The 24,497-nt window shown below is 39.6% G+C and overlaps 1 protein-coding gene across 1 annotated transcript in view; it reads right to left on the bottom strand.

Moving 5' to 3' along the window:
* LOC124161886 (tuftelin-interacting protein 11) overlaps positions 1-24,497 on the bottom strand; it is a 119,373-nt gene that overhangs the window by 40,519 nt on the left and 54,357 nt on the right. Inside the window, exons 5-9 of the mRNA XM_046538135.1 lie at positions 22,512-22,722; positions 21,187-21,376; positions 12,305-12,508; positions 2,507-2,769; positions 581-780 (exon numbers count right to left, since the gene is read on the bottom strand). Of these exons, the coding sequence (XP_046394091.1) occupies positions 581-780; positions 2,507-2,769; positions 12,305-12,508; positions 21,187-21,376; positions 22,512-22,722 (1,068 nt within the window). The remainder of the gene's footprint in view (positions 1-580; positions 781-2,506; positions 2,770-12,304; positions 12,509-21,186; positions 21,377-22,511; positions 22,723-24,497) is intronic.

Below are 24,497 nucleotides of genomic sequence, written 5' to 3'. Positions count from 1 at the left end.
TTAAGTGCATAGCAAAATGGCTTCATCGGTTGTGCATTGACATAATGATTGACAAAACAATGCTTTGCATGATTTTTATTCTGTACGGCGCTTATAAATTGTTTGAATAGTAAGTCGTTGTTTGAGTAAGGAAATTTAGTGATGCAAAAAAAACATCACCTTTCGTCTGGATTTATACTTACGTTTATCAGATATAAATTTATATGTCGCCGCACCATTCCTGTTCCTGTACAACTGTTCGCAACAGGTATATTGGCTATTATTTGCTCCACCTCCGGTAAAGCGACAATTCGCTATAGCGAGTGTTTATTGGTGCACCGTGGGGTGTCGTTTTATCGAGGTTGCACTGTATTCATCTCAACAGGATAGGCAGTTCTGTGCAGTAATTGGTACATAATTCAAATACAAAACATTCAAGTCATGTATTTCAGTCATCCCATACACATTCCATTCAGTAGCTTTTGTTGTAAACCATCATTGCATACTTTTCCTCCTCCTAGTTGGCTAGCTCACTCACTCCTAGCCGATGACATGCTAGGCTAATGAATATATAGTGGTGTTGTTGTTAGTTGTGACGCACCTAGAAGGGGGAGCCAGGGATGGATCCAGGCGTGGATGGGCACGGTGTCCGTGAGCGGGTTCCAGCACTCCACCTGCAGCTGGATCTTGGGAAGGACGAGGCGGTCACACACAGAGTCGAGGATCCACGAGGGCACCAGGGGCATCCACGCCTCCAGCACCTCAATCATTACGTCACACTCATCACGGCAGTTCCACTCACTGCAACACACACAAACGCAAGCGAATTGACTGTTAGCGGTGCAACAAAGAGGTGACTATGAGATAACTTGGTTAATGGTAAAGTCACTTGCAGTGGTCTCATAGCACTTGAAGGACGTCCCTCCCTCCACACACTATCAGTTTAAAATTAAAATACAAACAATCTTATCACAAAAATTCTCATGACCCTAAGTCACAGTCCCAACAGTAGCAAAGAAAAAGTAATAAGGAAGTTTGCTGTGCACACAGCAGGAATATGCTCGTTTCCATTGGGGAAAATCACTTAGCTAACACTGAGCTGACCCTAATAGATTGTCTTTTGCAGAGGCTGACCTTAGAATGGACAAAAAGAGTACCTCAAGGTGAGCTGCACCATAAATATTTTGCTTGCTCTGGAAATATGGTAAACACCAACGGGCAACTTCTAATGCATAGTAACTATCACGAAATACGGATGTGCGAGTAGTACTTTTTGATCTCGAGTTGAGCATTATGAGTTAAATTAGTGCTATTGAGAGTGAGACATGTATCCCTATGTTAATTGCTAATTGATGTGCATAATATCCAGCCAGCAACTTGCAAGAGTGTTTTTGGCTGGACGACCTTATGACAGGGATGACTTCCATAAATTAGCAAGCATGAATTCCTTCCATAGATTTTTAATGAGCGTATTAGGAATGCTAGAGGAGTTTGGTCTGTGATTCCAAATGAAATTATCGTTGCATATTAATATCATTAACTACCCTGCATTACCTAACTTCTCAGGATTTATTGCTCATGTACCCCAGACAATTAATTTGAAAATAATTATGCTTATTTTCCAATTATAATTATTTTCAAATTAAAATTAAATAAAATAATAATTAAAAGTTAAAATAAAATAATAATTGGCGGTACACGAAGAACTAAAATCAATTTTATGTCATGTGGCAATGCTGAAGTTAATATCCACGTATATTTCCTGAGCAATCATTAGTACTTCAGTATTAGATTCCCAATGACAGTTTTTGGGCATTAGAGCTTTATTTTAATGTATCACCCATCACTAAGTAGCCCCTTTTAATGTTTTGCGAGAAGAAAGGACACCATGAATCACTGTATGCCAAACAGTAACACAGTGGAACTGACCACATAGTGAGATAGGTAGCTACAATGGAAACTTAATGGCCCAGAGGAAGACCAAGGAACAAATTAATTAATTATCTAGTGTAGTATTTGGAGGAGGCGACCGACAGCTGAGGTCATTTGCGTCATGGGGGAAGGGTAGGCAAGGAAGGGTGGAGAGAAACCTGGCGTTGGCATTAGCCTGCTCCTGACAAAAGGCGCCAAGGGGACCACGGCTTAACATCCCATCCGATGGACGGAGTGTTGCCCTTGAAATGCCCTCCACACAACATTCAAGCAGGGATCGGGCAGTCTATGAAAATTCTCTGCCACCGCTGGGATTTGAACCCGAGCCCACGGTGTGGGAAGCCAACACTCTAACCACCACACCAACCCGATCCCCAACAATTATCTAGGATAGATAAAGAAGGTTATGGGGAATAAGGGCCTCAGGGAGGTAAAAAAATTGGCGTAAGAAGGGGAGAAATGGAGGGCTGAAATATGTACCAATCTTAGGATTGTATGTACACTACAAATGAATAAAAGAGCACAGACACTGACTGACTGATTCTGGCCGATCCACATTCATTCCCCCAAACAAACAAACAAAAGAGTGACTCACTTGATGGCTGCACGAATGCCAGGCACCCATGCGTCCCACACAAGGCGATGGTAGGGGTCACTGCCCTCATTGCCCGCCAGGTGCCTCCCAGACCACTCGAGGAGGTCTCGCCACACACGCAACAGCGCAAGGGTGTCATCGGTGGCACGGGGATGCTTGAGGGGACTCCAGGTCGACTCGAGCCGCTCCCGCAGAAGGGGGGCCACCACGCCAACTGCCAACTCACCCAGCTCGTACACCTTGTATGCCTCGTAGTGATTGTCCTGCCAAACATTCAATTTTTGCCCTTCAGGCTTCATTCACATTTCACACAATGCACACATGTAAAGTAAATCGCAGTCTGCTTGAACTTTGAGATCCAATCCACTTCAGATAGTCACTTTAATGAGCTTTTGCATGATTACAAGTGGTGTCGCCTAATTATGTACTCAAATTTATCTACCAACAACTTTTATTGTTCTTTGCTGTTGCCCATTACCTGGATTGGAAAGCTAAAATTGCCATCCAACATCCTTTTACAGACCTTACATACAAGTATTTATAGATATATATTTATGCTCTTTGAATATATATACGTACACATGTACTTTGAAGCATCACTTTGATTATCATCATCAATCAAGGCTCAAGTTTTGTGATAAGCCACCCCAAGGTTGTTTGGGGACAAAATACAACCTCAACCTAAAGCAAAACCAACACAGTAAATTATGCACATTGTAACATAGTTAACACCATAAATTTTCATCATGGAAATATGCAGTAATCATCTTAAAATAATGGCAGTCATCTGAGTCTTCTTATGCTGCAATCGAAACTGGTTTTTTGAAAAGTAATTATTTCTCATAAATGGTACTGATTCTCATTCAAATTTACTCTACAAATTCAATGGAGCATGTCCGGACCCCACACTCGCTACGACTCTGGTGCCACATGCGGCAAAAAATTCATTGATTAAATGTTCTCCCCATTTTTTCAGTGGTCTCAATGAATTTTAAAAATCTCATTCCATAAAAGTGACATGTAGGTAACTTAACCCGGTAATGTCTTAATTAAAAAGTTTCTGCAATTTTTGTGGTAATCATATACATATGTATTTTAATACCAATGAAATTCTGAGTCATTCAGTGCAAATTTTATTCTTTTATCTCTAATAGTTATGGAGACACAGCCTGGTACCATATGCTAATGCTAGGCATTTAAGGGGTAAAAAAAATCGAAATTTAAAAACACTTTGGAAATCACATTTTTAAGCCAAAAACATCAAATATTTGTTATTTCCACAAAATACATTCATTTTCATCCAAAATTAAGCTAAAATATTGATAATATTCAATTAATTATTAAATATATCAGTGGTTGTAAAATAGAAGTTGTTTATAAATGATGTAAAAATGAAGAATAACTAGGTTTTAGCGCTCAACTCAGTCGTTGCCGCAAATAGAAAGGGGCAAAGCAATCAATGTATAACCCTACATTGCATTTCAAGCATTCTGTTCTTATTCTACTGGTTCAGTTTTCAGTAGCACACCGTCCGCACTTGGACTTGGATTTTATTAGGTGGTTGTGCCTGTTGAACCTATTTTGTCAGGGGCACTGGAAAGAAGATAGACCGCTGTCCGTTGAATGCGTTCTTTAAACCATGGATCAATAACAAGTCTATTTCTTTAGCCAATTACCCCATTCCAGTCGCACTTCTGGATAATTGTGCATGTCCTGGATATTTTGGGGGCTCCTTGTATCCAGCTGTGACTGTACCACTGCCCATCAGAACTCCAGCTGAGTTATGATTTTTCAGGATTTCCACACCAGCATCCATGCATTGTGCGTCATAGCATCCAGAATCCCAGTAAAAATGGGCCACGACCATTTCGTCGCCCTCACACTACCTTTCCCAATTCTGTTTTCGTAGGTTTTCACTTTCCTGAGTTTTACGAAGTAACTACCTGAGCTATTGATGCACCACACTTTCTAGCCAAGCCTAATTGGCCTTCCCTGCTTGAGTTGCTAACAGCCATGTCTTCCAAAAGAGAACACTATCAACTCATTGAAACTAAAGCACTTTTTTTTCTCTGAAATATTTGCTGAATCTTTTTTTAATCTTTTGCCATGCCCATAAAAAGGCACATTTTCCACATCCTATCTGATTTACTCATAGCGGTGTAATCACAGCAATAAATAAACCTACGAATTTGTAGAAATCTGTCACATCTCATTGTGTAATAAACAAGATTATTTCTGGCGTTTGGTGCTGCCTCACAACATTACCTTTTACTGGGAGTCGTATTATACCAACTTATAAAAAGAACTGCAACAAACATTTTCAGAACCTCATGTGTAATATTTGGCTCATAACATTTGCAGAAATACCTATTCGACTAACACTTAGTGCGTAAGGACATTTTCATCAAAGAACAATTCAAATATTGTGGTTGGGGATACTTCATGAAACAGTGAGTTGGTAATCAGGATTACGAGAAATCCTTTCGTGCTTTACAATCTCTTCATCATCTTAAACGTGTCCTTGCTTCCTTTTTTATACCTTTTGGGTGCTTTTCAGCACGGTCCAGCTTCACTACACTTTTAAAAATTTTCAGACATTTCTTGAGATAAACTCAGCTGATTGTCCACCTTTTCGAACAACAACTTCAAATTCAAGCGAAATTGGCGTCCACTCGTTATTCATCTATCCTCAGTCAGAAGGAACGTATACATCCTCTCTTTGCAGCAGCACATGCCACATTGTGAGCAGTATCTGTAAATCATTTCGATTTTGCTAGCAGATGAAAGTATCTGAGTGTGATTGAGATACGTAAGACCAAAATATAAAAGGATTAGGCTGCTTCTTGTCGAAATGACGCCTGTTGCATGGTCATCTCTAGCTGTCAGCTGTCATTGAATTTTAGCCTTAGCAAGCCTCTTCATACCCCATTCCTAATTGAGTACGTGGATACTCTTCTTATTCACCTTTCTAAATAGGGTTCAGGTTTACAATCATACCTCCCACCTCTTGAACCCTCGTGAGGGTACGAGATTCTAAAATAATGGGGACAAATAAGGCCTTATGTACTTGGATGGCATCCTCATAATGAAAACAATTACCTTTTTCCACATTTAATATGCATAACAACATTTAAATAACGTGACATTTATAATATAAATGATGAAAAATAAATAAAGGTAAAATAAAAGAGCTGTTAGAAAACGAAAACCACAGAAATATTCGTATTTAAGCTTTCTGCCAAAACACGGTAGTGTAAGCGCCTAGCGGTATATCCATACGGTACCACCAAATGCATGTTATGCATCATAGCATCCCAAATATTAGGCGCACATCAAAATCCATACTTAATATGAAATGTACATGTTATAACAAATCAATTTTACATAAAAACATCTTCATATTATGAGTGCAGTCGGATTCAAAAGTATTGCAACTAATGGAGCGACACTTTTGCCGCAGTTTGGAAATCGAGTTTCGGCATTTTCTATTACACCAGTGGGAGGGAAATTTGAACAACATTCCCACCTCCCGTAATATTTTTATAACAACATCGTTAAAAGGGAAACATGTGCGGGAAATGTGCAATGTTTAATAACACATAATTTATACAGCTCCTGCTAGATAATACATCTACGTCCAGAACGTCAATTTACCTTCTCGCATAAGTTGGCCAATCCGTCGAAGTATATTGTCTTACAATTAACGCTGAAGCTTTTCGATCAGCGATAGTGAACATAACATACATATAAAATATCTGCCGCAATATCACAGCAAATAATGCCACTGAGTGTTTAAAATCAGTTTGATTTAGTGACACTAGAAGACTGGTTTATTCCCTTGCCTGACAAAGCTCGTAATGAATCCACTATGAAGTCAACGAGTGAGATGGACTAGTGGTTAAGGAGAATACTTACCACGGCAGCAATCCGAAGTCGGTAATTTGAACCTCTCCGGAGCAATTTTTTTTCAGTTACATAGTACGGCAGTAACATTTTTTTAATCCACTTTAACGCATATTAACTTAATTAAACACTGCTGTCGTTTTAAAATTTCGAATTCAAAAAGACAAAAGAAAGCAATATAACGTGGTGCAACTTGCAGAATCAAAATAGATGCCATTTGAAAGAGGGAAATAGTGGCGGTGCAATAATGCACCTCCAAAAGTAGGCAATCATATTTCAAAGGAGGAAAAGAAACAATTATCGTCCATTTGCTATATTTCCCATACAACTGCAGAAGTCCTCCAATAAATTTGATGTAATTTTGGGAGTGCACAATGTAAACTTCACCCACTTCCGTATTCCTCTTCTAATTAAGTCTGAAAATTTCGAGGAATAGACATCGTATGTTTATATCGTGAATTCTGTTGAGCAAAATCACCACATCCAAGTATCCAGGCTAATTAGTTGACTAGCTCTGGCAGGATTAGCATGAAGACAGCCAGGCACTGAGAGATTATTTAATTAAACCACTTAGATAGCCAATTTCACATTCAGCGACGCAACTTTAAAAAATAGAAATTCTGAAAGACTCAGGCAAATCTTCTGTTGCTTAGATCATTCCATTCTTTAGATTTATAGATTATATGTCTTGTACTGTATTGTAATGAATTTTTAGGAAATTGAATGAATATTTGTTTGCTATTGGTTAAATATAGAGATGTGCGAATAGTATCCGCGAATACTCGAATACCTCGAATACTAGAAAGTATTCGATATTCGAGATTTCGAATATTTATGCGAAAAGTACCGCCTCGAATACCTCGAATACTTTGAATTTCGCGTCATACACTGTCGCACGCACGTCGTTGGTAGTGACTCGGAAAAATGTAGAGAACTGTAGTCATTTAGTGCTCGCAGCGCCGTTTTACGCAAGTTGACGAATTGCATCAAATTCGTGGATTTTAGCGGTGAAAAGTGTTTGACGAGGGGAACCGAAAATAGTTGGGTGAAAAAATCCGAAAATCCCCGATTCCCCCCACCAGGAGAAACTCAGTGCCGTGGGATAGCAACCTTAGGGCATTTCCCACGATCCTCTATCCCCCTCCATTCAGCACTCGCCTCAACCACTCTGACGGTTTCCTCTTCTCCGAAATCAAACAAAAGGTCCCAGCTCGCGCAGGGATCGCATTACGAAGACCCCTGCTTCGAAAAAAATATCGAGTTACGAGAACAATAAAAACGTGTTTCACGCCCTCCCCCCTTTTCTCACCCACTGACCTTTTTCTGGCTACCTGCTTCGAAGTTCCCCATTTCTGGAAGTCAACTGCTGCGTGAGTACCGTGAGATACTTACATTAGCGCATTTCCCAAGATCCGGTATCCCTCTCCATTCAGCCCCCCCTCTGAGGCTTTCCTCTTCTTCGAAATAAAAAAAAAAGGTCACAGCTCTCGCAGGGATCATATTACGAAGACCTTAGCTTCGAAAAAATACGTGAGAACAATAGAAACGTGTTTCGGGCCCTCCCTTTCCTCCCCCACTGACCTTTTTTTTCCTACCAGCTTCGAAGTTCCCCATTTCTGTGGAGGTCAACCCCTGCATGAGTCATCTATTAGCACAAACGTTGTCTAAGAATGACTTTCGTCAATTGATGTTACACCTTTATTGAATTGAAATATTAGTAATGTGCGCGTAATTTCAAAAAGAATAAGACCAAACACGACGTATTTCTGAGTTTATTTAAGCATTTTACGCAAAGAAATAAATGTCAAAACATGACGGAGACTTAGCATTCTGGCGAAACTCGATATGAGCAGCAGAGCTTCTCGGAAGTTGATGCGGTATTTTTTTCCGAAAACATATATCAAGTTACAATTTATGAGTGGTGCTATAAATCTTTATTGTTACAGTCACAGACAAAAGGATATTTTCTCAGAATATTTGGTTTCTCCCTGATAGCAATTCCAATTCATCTTCTTATCTCGTGAGAACTCCCAAAGATGGACTGAAAATAATTGAAGAAAATCCGGTGGAAAAGAGCTTGTATTTTGCAAAATGCCTCAGATTGTCAGCTAGCACTTGGCAGCAGGAGTGGGGGTAAAGCGATGTTAGTTGAATTAATTATATGTCCAATTGTTTCCATAAAATTAAAATATTCATTAATCAGCTAAATTCCTGTTCGAATCATTTTAAGGAAATCAAAATTACTCCCCAAAATCTTGTGTTGCCTGCTGCATAGGCAACCGAGTCAAACATTCCAGCATTCATCATTTAGTATTCGAGGTATTCGAAATTTGAGGTATTCGAATATTCGAGCTATGATTTAATATTCGAATTCGATATTCGAATTCGAGAAATCTGCTATTCGACCCATCTCTAGTTAAATACCTTTATATGTTATCTAGGGCAATTAAAAATGTCACACAATAGACTAATTGTCGAATTATGGAAAGGAATGATTACTTTACCTAATCTACGCCTACTTCATTCTTCAAACAGATTGTGCCTTAAGTGTTACCAGTCTGAATCAAATTCATAGTACTGATAAAACGTTTGAATGCTGTGGTGCCATTCTGAAAATCGGTAACTACAAATATGTTATCCTTGGTGTGTATCGATCACCTAGTAGCTGTGTATTTGAATTTTTTGAAGCCCTTAATGATGCTCTTACGCTGGCATCTACTCTCAATATACAGGGTATCTTATTATATGGTGATGTCAATATTGATCTATTAAGTGTCTCCCATGATAAATGTGATTTGACAAATCTATTTCAAAGCTTTGGGCTTTCTGTGCTGAATAATGATCCTACTAGAGTTACTACTCAATCTGCTACCCTAATTGATGTTCTTGCAACTACTCTACTGCCCTCTTGCTTGTCAACTACAACTTTTAATATCGGGTTTTCTGATCATATGGCATTAACTTGCTTGGTCAATTTTCCGTCTATTGTTCTCAAAAATAAGCCTAAATTTGTTAGCAAAAGAATCTTCAACATTGCTTAAAGACACACTTTCTTGCAACTAATATCTGATGAATCTTGGATGGATATTTATACAGCATCTGATGCAAATGAAAAGTTTAATCTCTTCTTAAATACCTTTGTCAACCATTTCAATGCTGCATTTCCAGTCAAACATATCAAACAATGTAATGGACCTTTTAACTCTAATTTCTACTCTAAGGAAATAATGGCTGAAAGTAAATCGCTGCGAGATATTTACTACCACTGTAAATCAACCGATCCAGACCAGATGGAATCATATAATATGGCTCTAAAAAGATTTAAACTCAAGGTGGTTGAGCACAAAAGGGTAATCAATGAAAATTACATTTCTACTTCGAAAAATCGTACCAAAGCAACTTGGGAAGTTATTAAGAATAATACTAAGTCTACCTCACATTGTGTCAACAACACAACTATCAATTTCAATCATCAGTCCACATCTGATCCCCATGTTATTGCTAATTGTTTTAATGAACTCTTTTGTAATTCTCCTCGAAGCCCCACCATAAATTCTGCGGCCTTTACATCTCGCACCCCGTTTCCCTGCTCAATGTACTTACAGCCCACTGATGCACATGAAGTCATTAAGATTGTTAACTCCTTCCCCAACAATTGGTCCTCTGGAATTGATGACATCCCTATGCCGATCATTAAAACTGTAATCCATTATATAGCAAGTCCACTAGTTGATATTATTAACACCTCTTTCCTAAGTGGTGAATTTCCCTCTCGCATGAAACTAGCCATAGTATCTCCTATCCCAAAAAAAGGCTCATCTTCAGACCCCAACAATTATAGACCAATTTCTGTCCTTACCGCTTTTTCCAAAATTTTCGAAAAAGTGTTCTATTCCCGTATCATTTCTTATCTTGAATCAAAAGATATCTTACATGATTCACAGCATGGCTTCAGAAAAGCAAGATCAACAATTACTGCCGCATATCAATTGTTAAATTCCATCTATAATGCCCGAGACAAAAATTTACATTCACTTGGAGTGTTTTATGACTTGTCAAAAGCTTTTGATAGAGTCAATCATGATATTCTCTTACTTAAGCTGGCCAACATTGGAATGAGAGGAAAAACCTTGGACTGGATAAGATCATATGTATTTAACTGGTAGAAAACAAATTGTGAAATATACGTGCCGGTCACAGTATAGTAATGATATCTCATTCTCTTCTCCTTTAGATATTAATACTGGGGTCCCCCAAGGTTCCATACTTGGCCCCCTCCTGTTTATTATTTTTGTTAATGACCTACCAAACCTGTTTCCTCAACAGGATGTTGTGTTATATGCTGATGATACTTCATGTCTGTCACATTCTAGAAATATTTCTGATCTGGTAAATTCTGTCAATACTTCAATTTCCAGGATGGCTGAGTGGTGCAATACCAACCATTTATCAATTAACATTAACAAAACTGTTTTCTTGGATTTCCACCCTAAGAGTGTCACACCTATAATTAATCACCAACTTAATCTGATGAATGAGCCCATTACCCAAAGTAACTGTGTTAAATTTTTAGGTCTTCTGGTTTCAGACGACCTTAAATGGACACCACACATTGAAGCCATCATGAATCGAGTTAGCACTGGTATTTTAATGCTTAGAAGGCTGGCCCCATTTCTCTCTTTCTGCCCTCAAACTTATCTACCATGCTAATGTTCATGCTCATATATCTTATGGTATTATGTTCTGGGGAATTTCACACCATGCAAAAAAATTATTTTCTCTACAGAAGCAAGCTGAAAGCTATGGTTCAAGTGCCTAAGAGGACTCCTGGTAAACCGATCTTTTTGGACCTAAAAATATTAACAGTTCCCTCCATTTTTATCTTGAATTGTGCCACTTTTGTTAAAATGCATCCTGAGCATTTTCCAAGGAATCATGAATGGCATGACTACCACACTCGCTCAAAATGTGACGTTCACCTCAAAAGTCACCATCTATCTCTAGCTCTCAAGGGACCTCATCACACTCCATCCATCATTTTTAATAAACTTCCATCTGAATTGAAAAACTGTCCCCCTTCCCTATTCAAAGTTAAATTATGTAATTTTTTAGCAGGTAAAGCCTATTATGATATTAGTGATTATTTAAATGATTCTATGTAATTTGTATTATTGTATTTATGTAATTTGTATCATAGTGATTTTTGTGACGAAACCATGCAATGTATATTGCCAGTTCGGTGAATAAAAAATTATTATTATTATTATTATAGATTCTTCTGTGAATCAGGCCACCTATGATTCTGCGTTGCGAAATGTGAGCCTTTCTTCCCAAGAGCTAAGTTACAATATTGTAAAATTCATGAAACCAGAAATTATTCATTTAAAATAAACTCTTATTTTTGATCACTTTTTAATCATTCTGCTCCCTCCACCATGTTCTTTGCCAAATGGCCATTTCCCGAATTCCTCTTGCTTCTTTAACCCCACCTCTGCCACCCCCACTTCTTCTTGGAAACAAACCTTACAGCATACACAGCACTCGGGGAATGCTTTTGTCAGCTCCCCTCTCACAACTTCTTCACCAATCCCTGCTGCCCTCACCCACATCCCTCCCACTGCTTCTTTCCGCCACTTCCTTTCCCACCCTATCCCCTTCTCCCCACTCCAACTTACCAGCCTACAATAGCGTGGAGATTGGTTCAGCAAATTTAGTCCAACGATTTAAAGATGAAAAGGGTCACTTTAAAAATTGTGCCATGGCTCCCCAATGTGACCACTAAGGTCAATTGGAGATCAAACTTGCTGTGCAGCGTAAGACCGGTGAGAAATCAGGTCAGAATTTCAATCGGAGCCACAAAGTGTCATTCAGCTGCAAGAGGTAGGTCCCACCCACCTTGAGGTCCTTGAAGCTTTCCGCAGCCTTCTCAAGTGTGAGCCCCTCACCACACAACGACTCCACAACAGCAAGCAATGTTTCGAGCGCCTCCTGCTGCGTTCCCTCCTGCAACACCAGCTTCCCCAGGCTCTCCTCCTCTTGCTCCAATGCCACCACTTGGTCCTTTGCGTACCGAAGACGCTTGTCATTCTCAATTATGTCCTCAAAAAGAAAATCAGACGTCAATCATAGACTTGTTCTTGCAGAATTTACATAATAATAACAATAACATTTACTGTATATGTCTGAATATAGTCCCCCTATTCTTGCCAAAAATGCCCGTGATAAAAGTTAAGGGGGGGGGAACCCATTTTTTTAATTTTTTCCCGAAACTCAAGCCTCAATATAAGGGGAAGGGGGGACTATATTCAGAGGGGGACTATATGCGGAGGAATACGGTATTTATCATTCAGCCAACGATATAATGGAAGAGATCTTGCCAGTTATACAAGAGATTCAGAAAATACAGCGGAACCCCGAACTATCGTTCTCGCATTCGTTATCCCACATTCATTGTTCGCCACTCCTGGTCCTAAATAAAGTTACATACAAACAATGTAATTTTTTCCTACATCTATAATTCCCCGACGTACCGATTTCCTGCATTGATTGTTTGAAGATTGCGATCCCGACGTACAATTTACCTGCATCCATCGTTTGACGAAAATGAGACAAAATATACAAAATGTCATATTTATGGCTGAAAACAACAGGCACATAGTTTGAATCTTCCCCAAGAGATGGAACTACCATAGGGGGAGGCTCAGTGCTGTAGGATAATAACACAGAATAATTTGTGCCTTTCCCAAGATCCGCTATTCCCCTCCATTTCGCATTCACCCCCCCCCCCCCCCCCCCCTATGATGCATTCCTCTTCTCAGATGTCAAACAAAAGGTCCTAGCTCGTGCAGAGATCGTATTATGAAGACCATAAAAGCTTTGAAAGAAAATATCAAGTTACACGAGGACAATAGAAACCTGTTTCAAGCCTCCCTCCCCCTTTCTCGCCCGCTGACCTTCAGCTTACCTGGTTCCAAGTTCCCCTTCTCTGGAGGTTAATCCACCTATTAGCCAATTCGTGTCTAACAATGACTTTTGGTAATTGGTACTATACATTTATTGGATTGAAATATTAGTGATGTGCACGTAATTCTAAAAATAGTGAAACCAAACACAACATATTACTGACATTATTTAAGCATTTTAAGCAAGGGAATAGTTGAAAAAATACGATGGAGACTTGGATTTCTGGCAAAATTTGATATCTTTTCAGCTGAGCTTCTTGGCAGTGGATGCAGCATATTTTTCTGAAAGCAGGACAGGAAAGCAGGTTACAATTCATGAGTTATACTATAAATCTCTCTTGTCACAGTCACTGTTGAAGGGATATCTTCTCACGATATTTTGTTTCTGCTTACAAGCCATTCGATTTCATCTGCTTATCTGGTGCTACACTACTGAGAAATGAGTGGATAAGTTGCCTTCTCTCTAGGATAAAAAATTACGTGGTACATTCATATGGTCATGCTTCACCCTCCTCAGTTGGCTCTGCATATGCCATACACGATAGCATCAGCTCCGAACTTCACCTGGTACGAGTGGTTCCGTACTTACCAGGGAGGATTTTTGACTTCAAAGTAGCGAGTGTTTTCCGTGTGGGTTTAATAAAGTCATGTTTCATTTAAAATTTTTATTTTTATTCATCTTTGGACCATGGCTCTTCCGAAGAAACAAGAGAGAACTTTAAAATATGGACTGAAAATGATTGAAGAAGAAGAATCCGGGCTAGAAGTGCGTCAATACTGCAAAATACCTCGGGTTGTCCGCTAGCACATGACAATAGGGGTGGGGATAGAGCGAGCTACCTGGTGAAAACAATAAGTGAGATAAAGCCGAGGTTCAGGTGGGCGTGCCGCTGATGATTAATGCAACATTGTTCATGCTTCACATGATTATCTCAATCATATTAAAAATACACATAATAAAAAGGAATATTTCAGATACAGTGAGTCCTCGTTTAACGTTGTTTATTCGTAGTAGTAGTGTTACATTTATAGGGTGCGTCGGCGGCTAAGGCCATTTTGCACCACTCACTGACTGGAATTGATAAAGGGGATTAGGCCCGTTCTGAAATTAACGTGTCAATAATTTACAAGAGGTATCATTTATATTTTATTGAAAAGTCGAGTTGAGTGTAGGAATGCTATCAGTCGGGAAATGTTTTCGGGAGTGTCTCCTAGTACCTCAGCTAGGTTATCTCCGAGCTTATGATTCGTCCGTGCAGTCCGATATCTTGCACAGTCCGTCAGGATATGTCGCACTGTTAGTGGACAATCGCAATTTAAGCATTGGGGCTGTATCCTCTCTTCGGTGAAGAGGTATGAATGGGTTAATAAGCAGTGACCAATTCTTAAGCGTGCTAAAACCACTTCCTCCCTGCAGACATTTCGTATAGAGGTCTGCCACGCAGTTATTACGGGCTTAATTTCCCAAAGTTTGCTACTTTGGATTTCAAGCCATTGTGTCTTCCAATTTTGTCTAATTACACCCCTCATGGCATTTCCTAAATCTTCCGCTGGCATTAATTGAAAATCTGTATCCGGAGACCTGAGTGCATCTTTGGCTGCAGAATCTGTTTTCTCATTCCCTGGTATTCCCACATGTCCAGGGACCCAAGCGAAGCTTATAGTGGTCCCTTTCTTGCTCAGGGATAACAGAGTGCTTTGTATGTCCTGAACAATGGGGTGACAAGGAGAATAAAGAGATATGGATTGGAGAGCACTGTATGAATCTGTGCAGATCATAAATGACGCAACACTGTTTTTAATGGATCAGAGAGCAATCCTTATGGCAGTGAGCTCAGCCGTAAAGATGGAACAGTTCGGATACAATTTTGCCTTAAGGACTCCATGATATGGGGATACCACAGCGCACCCACAGGCGGTATCCGATTTGGAACCTTCAGTGTATACGAACGTAAATTCGGAGTTTTCAGCGCGGAATTCCTTGAAAAGTTGTTGGTATTCTCCCGGCATAGCAGTAGATTTAGAGCAACGAGTAAGATCAAGTCTCAAAGCTGGCCGGGGAATTAACCACGGCGGCACGTTACTGTACCCCGTGGGGTACGTGGCGGGCAAGGTAAAATTGCGTTCTGCGATTAGGTTTCTAAAGCGAACACTTAGAGGTTTAGTGGATCTTGTCTTTCGGTTAAAAAGGACTAAAAGCAGTGGGTGAGAAATAATGTTAAAACAGGGGTGGTTCGGCGCAGATAAAATTTTTGTGGCATAACTGCACATCAACGTCTCTCTACGATTGACTAGGGGAGGCTCTCCTGTATCGGCGTAAATGCTCAAGACAGGGGAGGTCCTGAAGGCACCGGTTGCTAAACGCAGTCCAGTATTATGAACCGTCGAGAGCGGTTTCATGTAGGTCTCATGGGCGGATGAGTACACAATCGATCCGTAGTCTAGCCTTGAGCGTACTAATGCTCGATACAGCATTAGCATTGAGGTACGATCCGCGCCCCATGTCGAATGTGATAGAAACCGTAAAATGTTCAGAACTTTGATGCAATTGTCTCTTAGAGTTCGGAAATGTTCGCGCCAATTCAGGTGCTGGTCCAATGTCATACCCAGAAATCGGGCGTTCTCAACGTAAGGAAGCTCATTACCATTGAGATATAGGGAATGTGGGGCTTGTACACCCCGTCCTCGGTAAAAGTGAATGCATTTCGTTTTCTCAGTAGAGAAACGGAATCCATTCCTCTGAGACCAAACGGAGAGCTTATTCAGAGTCAGCTGGATCAGCCTAGAGGCATTCGTTAATTTTGATGACCTGCAGAAAATGGCGAGGTCATCAACAAACAAGGAGCCCATAACTGGGGAGCGGATACACTCGGCCACATCGTTTATCGCAATGGCAATTGTTTATTCGTTCCTGAAAAACTCGACGTTAAGCGAAACAACGTTAAACAATGCAGTGTTTCCCATAAGAAACAATGTAAAAAATTTAAATTGGTTCCTAACAATCCATTTCTTCGTAAAGAATCCAGAATTTCCCGGGTGAGAATCCAAGGAGGCCAATTATCGGAGCCGTAACTTTTAAGCAGACTTCGTGACCAATTAGGAGACACCTGAACCAGGCCAAAATGAAAAAAAATCTGACACTCGGAAGCACGAGGATGAAGGGCAAGTCACTTTTCGTGATGATATGAATTCTTTAACCCTGCAGAAATCGCGAGAAACTTTCAGTGCCGATTATTCTCTTCAGCATGATAACAATTCATGCACAGCGCGAAGATAAAAGGTTGGGAATAAGACATTATTAAATGAAATATACAAACTAAATTAAGAAAGTATTTTAATGGCGAAACATCGATATTTTCAGTAACAGGAGAAATTTTAATTGTAAAAACTCGACCCGAAAACCTAAAATCTGACATCAACCTCTGATAATATCAAGTTTTTGTTCTAATATCGCCGTTTTTTCTTCACCTCTGAAGAACCAGGATATAGCCACTCCTCTTCGTGGACATTTTTTTTCGGTTGGAATCAGAAAAATATACGGATAATGGGTAAATGAGGCGATAATTATTCGCTCAGATGCATATTTAACATATGCTACCCACGCCAACCTTTTCTATCGAATGAAAATTATCAATCGCATTAATATAGTAATATTTACTATACATCAGATGCGCTTGCTTCCTATTCGCCATTCATTTTTTTTCGTCGCGCATAATTTGAACAACGTTATCGCGAAGCAATAACGACGTTAAATGATCAAGGGTTTCAATTTTTGGACAACGTTATCGTGAAATAACATTCAACGGGACGACGTTAAACGAGGACACACTGTAATAGACTATTTTTGGCCATTGTGATATATCTCGCGACCAATCACTGCACCAGCGAAGGGTTGTTTTAGCCATAACATGCACATTGCTTTAGTAACTATGTGTACTTGAAATGGCGTTCAATGGATAAGACTTTTTAAATCCGACAGAAATCCATAATAACAATGCAAATGCTGAGATGGAGTGCTAACATTTTTTAGCGAGACGACATGTTCTTCTAGGATATTTGAAAGAGATATTAGTCGAATGAACAATATACCCTAAGTGTTTTGATATATTCCTGGAAACGTTTAAAATCTTGTTTGAATCCTTTGATGAATATAATAAGTACTTGTCAAAATCCTGTGTTTCCTGGGACATGGGCAACCCAGCAAAATATTCCCACATTGATCGTTTTTTTTGTCCATCTCCATTTTTGAAAAATGACAGATCGAGGTTCTACTGTCCACGAACATTAAGAAATATCACAACAAACTCAAAATATTAAGCAAAATTCTGTAAGTACACCCATGTCTCGTATAGCGCAATTTCGATTAGCGCAATTTCGATATAGCGCAAATTCGTCCCTCGGGGAAACATTGCAACGCAGTGTAGCCTAATCAAAAATCTTAAACGCTCTCGTGATAAAACGTGAACTTGCGCTAAGTACACACGAAATTTCTATCAATTTACGCATATTAATATTATTTCTTGCCTCAAATCTTCTTTTTTGTTTATATATTAATCGAAATTCATTGCTGCGCAATTGCCAAAAGTATTACTCGTCATTGGGTCTAGATAGCCGGCCTACCGAAGATTTATCTCGTCTCCTTAACAGAATGATAATAAATAATTTAGATCGTTAATTAAGCGTGGGGCTAGTGGAAATGAGTTTTTTTTTCAGCAATACGGTTTGAGACGTATTTTTGCCGTCGTAGGTTACCGGGCGATTGACTTCCAGGTAGAGTGTCTACGCTAAAGCCTTCAAGGTCATCGGTATTCACGGAGCGGTGACCGAGTTGCGCATGAATAGCATCAACACATAAAAGGGTCCGCTATAGAGTCTTAAACACAATGGCTTCGTTCCCTCCCCGCAGTCATAGCCCTTCTGCGTCTCAGGAATACAGTTCAGCAGAAGAAGGTGATTTAGATAGAGCCATACAGGGTAAAAACCAAGAGAATATGGCAAAAAATAGGAATGCGTGTAGAAAAATCAAGAATTTATCAAGAAAAACCATTAACCTAGAAGAGGACTTGAGAGAGGTCAATTGCTTTGAAAATGGAGAGCGTCAAAGCGATATTGCGCGGAAGTTTAAACTCACGATGCCTTATTCTGAATAAAGACGAAGCTAAAATATCAGTGACCTCAGCCGCACCAACTTCAACCAAGCGGTCTACACATACGGAAAGTTCATGGTGAATCAGTACAAAAAGACGAGAGTGGTAATCGCTCCGAGACATTAAGTGAAAGCTCCGGTTGGTTCCAGAATTTAAACGGCAAGCAGGTATTTTCAGTGCGGCGATATCAGGTGAATCTGTAAGTGTTGATAGCGCAGCCACCACAACATTTTCTGATGAACTCCAAGCTGTTATTGAAAGTGGCTCCTTTCCCCCTCAACTAGTTTTTAGTGTAGATGAGTTGATATTCTTTTGGAAAAGAATGCATTCTCGTTCATTCATTTTCAGGGAAGGAAAACCTGGGTCAGGTTTCAAGGCATTTAAAGACTGTTTCACGTAGCTGCTAATGACTCGGGGGACTTCAAATTAAAATGATTTATCATTCATAAACTCCGCTAGCTATGAAATGGCATTTAAAGTAGCATTTTCCTGTCATTTCGATGAGCGACAAAAGGGCCCGGGTGACACAATAGTTGTTTTTAGACTAGTTTGAAAAATCATCAACTGCCGGCAATGCATTACGATCCCCTGAGATAGCAGATGTTAGCCCACCCGCACGACAGGACGGAATTTCGAAAGCACGTAAGAATTTTTTTTAACGTGAATAAAAGTCTTTGAATGCGTGAATACTATCTTTAAAGATGTTTTTAACTATAAATATTTATAGAAATAATGTTTTCTAAGGCTTTTTATGGGAATATAGATGTTTTAGAGGAAATTCAATACCCAAGACCTATGCTACCAGGAACGCATCCCTATCTTCCCTATGTTAAAACGCTCTCGTATAACGCAAATTCGTATAGCGCAAAGACCCCAAGGAACGCATCCCTTGCGCTATACGAGACATGGGTGTAGGTATGTTTGCCTGGTGGTGGGAGAGAGTGGGTGGTGGAAGAGAGAAAATTGAGAGGAATGTGTGTGGAGCTGCAAAACGTTGTGAGAGTGAGGGGTGGAGAGAGAGGGGTGGGGGGTCAGAGATAAAAGAAGACAGGACAGCAGCAGCCAATCGCAATGGACGCTTGTGTAACGTGACAACGTAAATGAATGTTAAAAATATGGAGCAGAACGAAGACAGATGAATTGAAATTTCCCAATTAAAAATAGTTTTCTTTGGTTCCTATGAAATTTTCATGTCAAAGTTTAGTAAACTTCGTTCATACAAAAGTTAACAATTAACAATTAAGTCAAACCTAGTACAATTTCCATATTATTTGTAGAATGTTGACAATTGTGACAAATGAAGGGGAGAGTGTGCTTCCGGGAAAAGACTGGGAGACGAACGAAAATCCAGACCTATGCTCCACTGAAACCAACAACTGATCCAAGACAAGGCACTAAGACAGATATATTAGATAATGAATCTGGAAAAATTTTCTGTCCGGAATGCATGATTATAATTTAATCCTTATATTGCACCTCATAATGATTGCAGTTTAATTTTTAGATGCCAGGGACTTATGCTATCAACACTGCATCTGGGAAAAATTACTCTGGTCCTCACCACCATCGAAGTTTACAATTGCTTAACCAATCATAATTGCAACAGACGAGTCCAGATAGCACTAAATGATTGTCCTGTCTGCAAGCTTGGGGTCTTCTTAAATCCTTGGGCCAATTTTGACTGGTATGCAATGTAACTTAATGTGGAAAGAAGACTCAAGGCTGAGAACAAAGATGTATTGCGGCATATCAGAATAGTGATGAGAGCTCGTGAAAACAGGAATTTTTGGAGCTACAACATTTTGCATGCACTGACCACCAAATTATTGATAAACTTGTGTTGTGACTCAACATTACCTGGTTAAGGGAAGGTGAGCAACTGAATGGGGAACATGCACAATTTTTTAAAAGTACTACAATTAGAACGTCCCTACCTCAAATGTACTCGCTGAAAATCCCACCGATAATGTTTTTTAGCTATGAGTTATGAGTCTTTAAAAATTAATCTTCATCGGCTACCTGAAAACATGACATCATCGGAGTATGACGTCACGGGACGGTATCCAATGATGACAGACTGAGGAAGTGGATAGAAAATAAGTATGTGCAGAGTTCAAATGCGAATTGGGCAAAAATAATTGCTATTTAAACGTCAAACTGCAGACTGTGAATATGTTGGATTGCCAAGGCGTTGTTGAAACAAATATTAGGGATTAGTTGAGGAGATTTGGAAAGATTAAATGAAAATATTGTGGTTGTGATCTACACTACACTCCTGCATCATTTGCTTGACTCCAGCGTATTGGGGAAAGTAATCAAGTTCTGCATGGTTACTAAGTAAATACCTACATTAGATATGTTTTCAACTAGCAAGGGATCTATTAAATCTTAATTGACAATAAATAAATATTTAAAAAACTTTCGTAGTATAATTTTTATAAATTCCATAATTATTTACCTGCTTTCTTCTATTTGACGCATCGTACTAGTGATGAAGCAATCACTGTTTTTCAGAAAATCAGCCACCAAAAGGGAGTCGACCAAAATTTCTAGATATAAATAGCCCACCAGATTTTTAATAGCCCACCAGATGGATGACAATAACAAGTGAGAGGATGGGTTGAGAATGATAAGCAAGAGAGTTATTTCGAGCCCTGCATGTATTCACCTGCTCACACATGTCCACCAGGACATTGAGGTTGTGCTGCAACTCAGGGAGGGCAAAGTTCTCAAACTTCTTCTCTTTTCGAATCTCCCACTCGTCCGTGGGCCTCTGCTGTCCAGCAATGGCGTGATAGCCACTGAGCACCCTCCTCTCCGGACCCGTCATGTCAATCACCTTCACTCTGCTCAGCTGGCTACAATCAACAACAACAACAACCTCCTATCAGACCTAATATGTAGTTCAGGAAATTAGCTCGAAAAAGTAAAAAACCTTGAAATTTTTTCCAACTGAATCAATTTGCATAAAAATTTGGGATTAGGCTAATCTTACCCTCTACTTCAAAATCTATATTATGCCAATGGGGAATTTTTATATTTTAGGGGTGAAAACTAACCTATGAGCCAAAACTAATAAAAACACATTTTAAAGCATATATGGGTAAAATTTAGTTTTGACTGGTTGAATAATGATTGCTGTATACTAGAGATGTGCGAATAGTATCCACGAATACTCGAATACTAGAAAGTATTCAATTTTTGAGATCTCAAATAATTATGCTAAAGGTACATCTCTATTATATACAGCCCTTGTGGTGACTGACTGACTCATGGATACAAATTCCCGACCACTTCCAAACGTGCTGGAGAGCTGAAATTTGGCACACGGGAGGGGAACCCGAAATGATCCGGAGGAAAAATCCGAAAACCGGGAGTTTCCGCCACGTGTCGTCGCTAGGACGAAAAAATGGCCGAAATCGCGCTTTTTCCGGGGATCCTCTTTCGGTTTTAATTTTACTGCACGTGAACTGTGCGTGCCACACGGATCGTTAATGCTTTTTTTGAAAGCTGATGAACGTGTGCACGTAATTAAGTAAATTTACTAGTTTCCATTTGAGAAAATTGCAGCCAAAATGGCGGCCAAAAATTTATTTTTCGAAAACAATTTCATAACTTCCCCTCCCCTCGACTTAATTTAAGGTGTTAGATAACGAAAATGATTATTATATATGCTCATAACATCGTCTACAAAATTAGGTAACAATTTTCTTTCGTCGTCCTTGGTTACTCAGAAAAAAATTAAAATATTCCGAAAATCATCGAAAATTACGATTTCCAAAAGATTAACACAAGATTTTGTCAATTTTAACCTGACCGATTCCTTTCAAACTTTGTAGTTACATACAGCTATGCATTATCTTTCAGAAAACATAAAAATTTAATAAATGATTTAATCGATATAACCACGAAAAAATAAAAATGGCGGGCACTACTAATTTTTTTCGGGGAGAGATTCTTTTCACCTTGATTGCTTTAGTTTGATCATCTCACCTTACTTCCCTGCACACCCTGCGCTTTGTCTTGCCCTCCTCCAGCACCTCATCCACACTCTTGTACACGTAGCGCACCTTCTTGCGCTTCCCTGCAGCATCTCCACTCTTGCGCCACTGCGACAGGTTCTCGGAATACTCGCGCGACTCCTCCTCCTCCGAGTCCACGCGCAACGCAGCCACCTTCTGCCCCTTCTCGGGCCCATACGCACCTGCAACACGCAAACTACCGTCTCTCATTCCGAAAAGACCACTCACCATCAACACAACATTCACATCACAACATCCTACAATGTATTTCAACACTATGGAAACCCCTTTCACAGGAATTGAATGATACAATGTATCACCAAGTGGGGCTGTGCGAGAGAGACATTTGAGAGACATTTGAGAGGCATTTGAGAGACATTTGAGAGACATTTGAGAGGCATTTGAGAGACATTTGAGAGGCATTTGAGCTGACAATCAAATTGAGCACGTGCAAAAGTGGAGCGGCTGATAAAAGAACTTAGCAACAACTACGTGAAGACAGCTAAGACTGGTGCCACAACACAGCCAAGATGATCAATCTCTGATCCACCATTCGTCCATAGCACTCATTCATTCATGCCCTCCTCTCTCAACTCAATCCACTCACCACAACATTTCCACTGTCTAAGCCACGTCCCATCCAGCAGCAAATAAGCACATGATGCTTTCTTCTCTCCTTTGCTTTCTTTGTTGTTATTTTTTATTGTTGTTGTCAATGTCATAGTTATTTTATATTACCATTATAGTTTTCCCAATTTCATGTTTGTGTTACAATTTTTCACTGTAAATTGGCATTACTGCACTATTCTCACTTTAATAAGGCCTTCCTATGAAATATTATTTTTGATTGAAAATACGAAACAAAAATATGTCTAGTTTGGCCTGATTCCAACCATTTTGACTAGTAGGCATCACAAATTAAAAGCACCCATGTTTGACGCTTAGTCATGAGCAAGCTTCATTGAATTTCATGAAAAAATTAAATACTCTGTTCCACTTGCTGCATTCATGACATTAAAAACCGGATGTAGAAAATTTAGACTAAGGGGTATTTTTTCAATGCCGTATTTTTTATGGCCTTTGGAATGGTGAAAACATCCCTGAACTAGTAGTGGTTCTGTTGAATGGGCCTTAGTTTGACTGTAATTAATTAATTTTCATGCAGTACTTTTCACAAGACGTATATAATTCCAAAATATCGCACCCATTATCAGACTGGTCAGGTGGGGTAATGGTAGCATGTACGACTCCCATTCGGGGGGCCAGGGATCAGGGCTGCATCATGGCAGTTTAACTTGTTGTCTTCATTCTGATCATACGGCTTCAAGTTTTTCATTAATTTTAATTGCAGCAAGAATAGACATGAGACTATTTTTTTATCACCATAATGGTGTTTAGATATTTAACCAGAGTCATTTCAAACATTGTGTCATTGTGAGTCACCACATAGTTTTTTTCAGTGGTTGATGTATACTTCTCATATTTCATATAATCACTTTATAGATTTTCCAAGCTCTGCACAAAGGGATGAAAGCCCAAAAAAGCACAAAGCCACAATAGAGAAAGAAAGTTCTTGAAAGTTAGCAATTCTGCTGTTTTGGCTTTGCTGAAAATGGAGAAAACAAGCAGATTTGGCTCCCAATGAAAAAAAAAATTGTTGTAATGTTCACATTTGGCTCTTTGGCTAATTCGTTTGCCGACCACTGGCTGAAGGGAAAACAGAGCTCCTGTCCGGCACAGTGCTCCTTCTGATTTCTTCGTCTTTGGAAGTCGTCTGCTTTCTTGATAAGCTATCATTCAATTGTCTTTCTAACTTAGCAGTCAACGGTGGCACAGTTTTACGGATGGCATGCTTCATCTTGAATGATATTTTGAAGCTTCCTTTGTAAGCATTGGTCTCCATGAACACTGCAGTGGTGGTGTTTCCCTTGCCTGGAAGCTGGAGGGATGGCATGCT

The sequence above is a fragment of the Ischnura elegans genome, chromosome 7 (assembly GCF_921293095.1).
Source record: "Ischnura elegans chromosome 7, ioIscEleg1.1, whole genome shotgun sequence".
Classification (NCBI taxonomy): domain Eukaryota; kingdom Metazoa; phylum Arthropoda; class Insecta; order Odonata; family Coenagrionidae; genus Ischnura; species Ischnura elegans.
The sequence above is the reverse complement of the archived record's forward strand: the minus strand, read 5'-3'. Positions and strand labels throughout refer to the sequence as shown.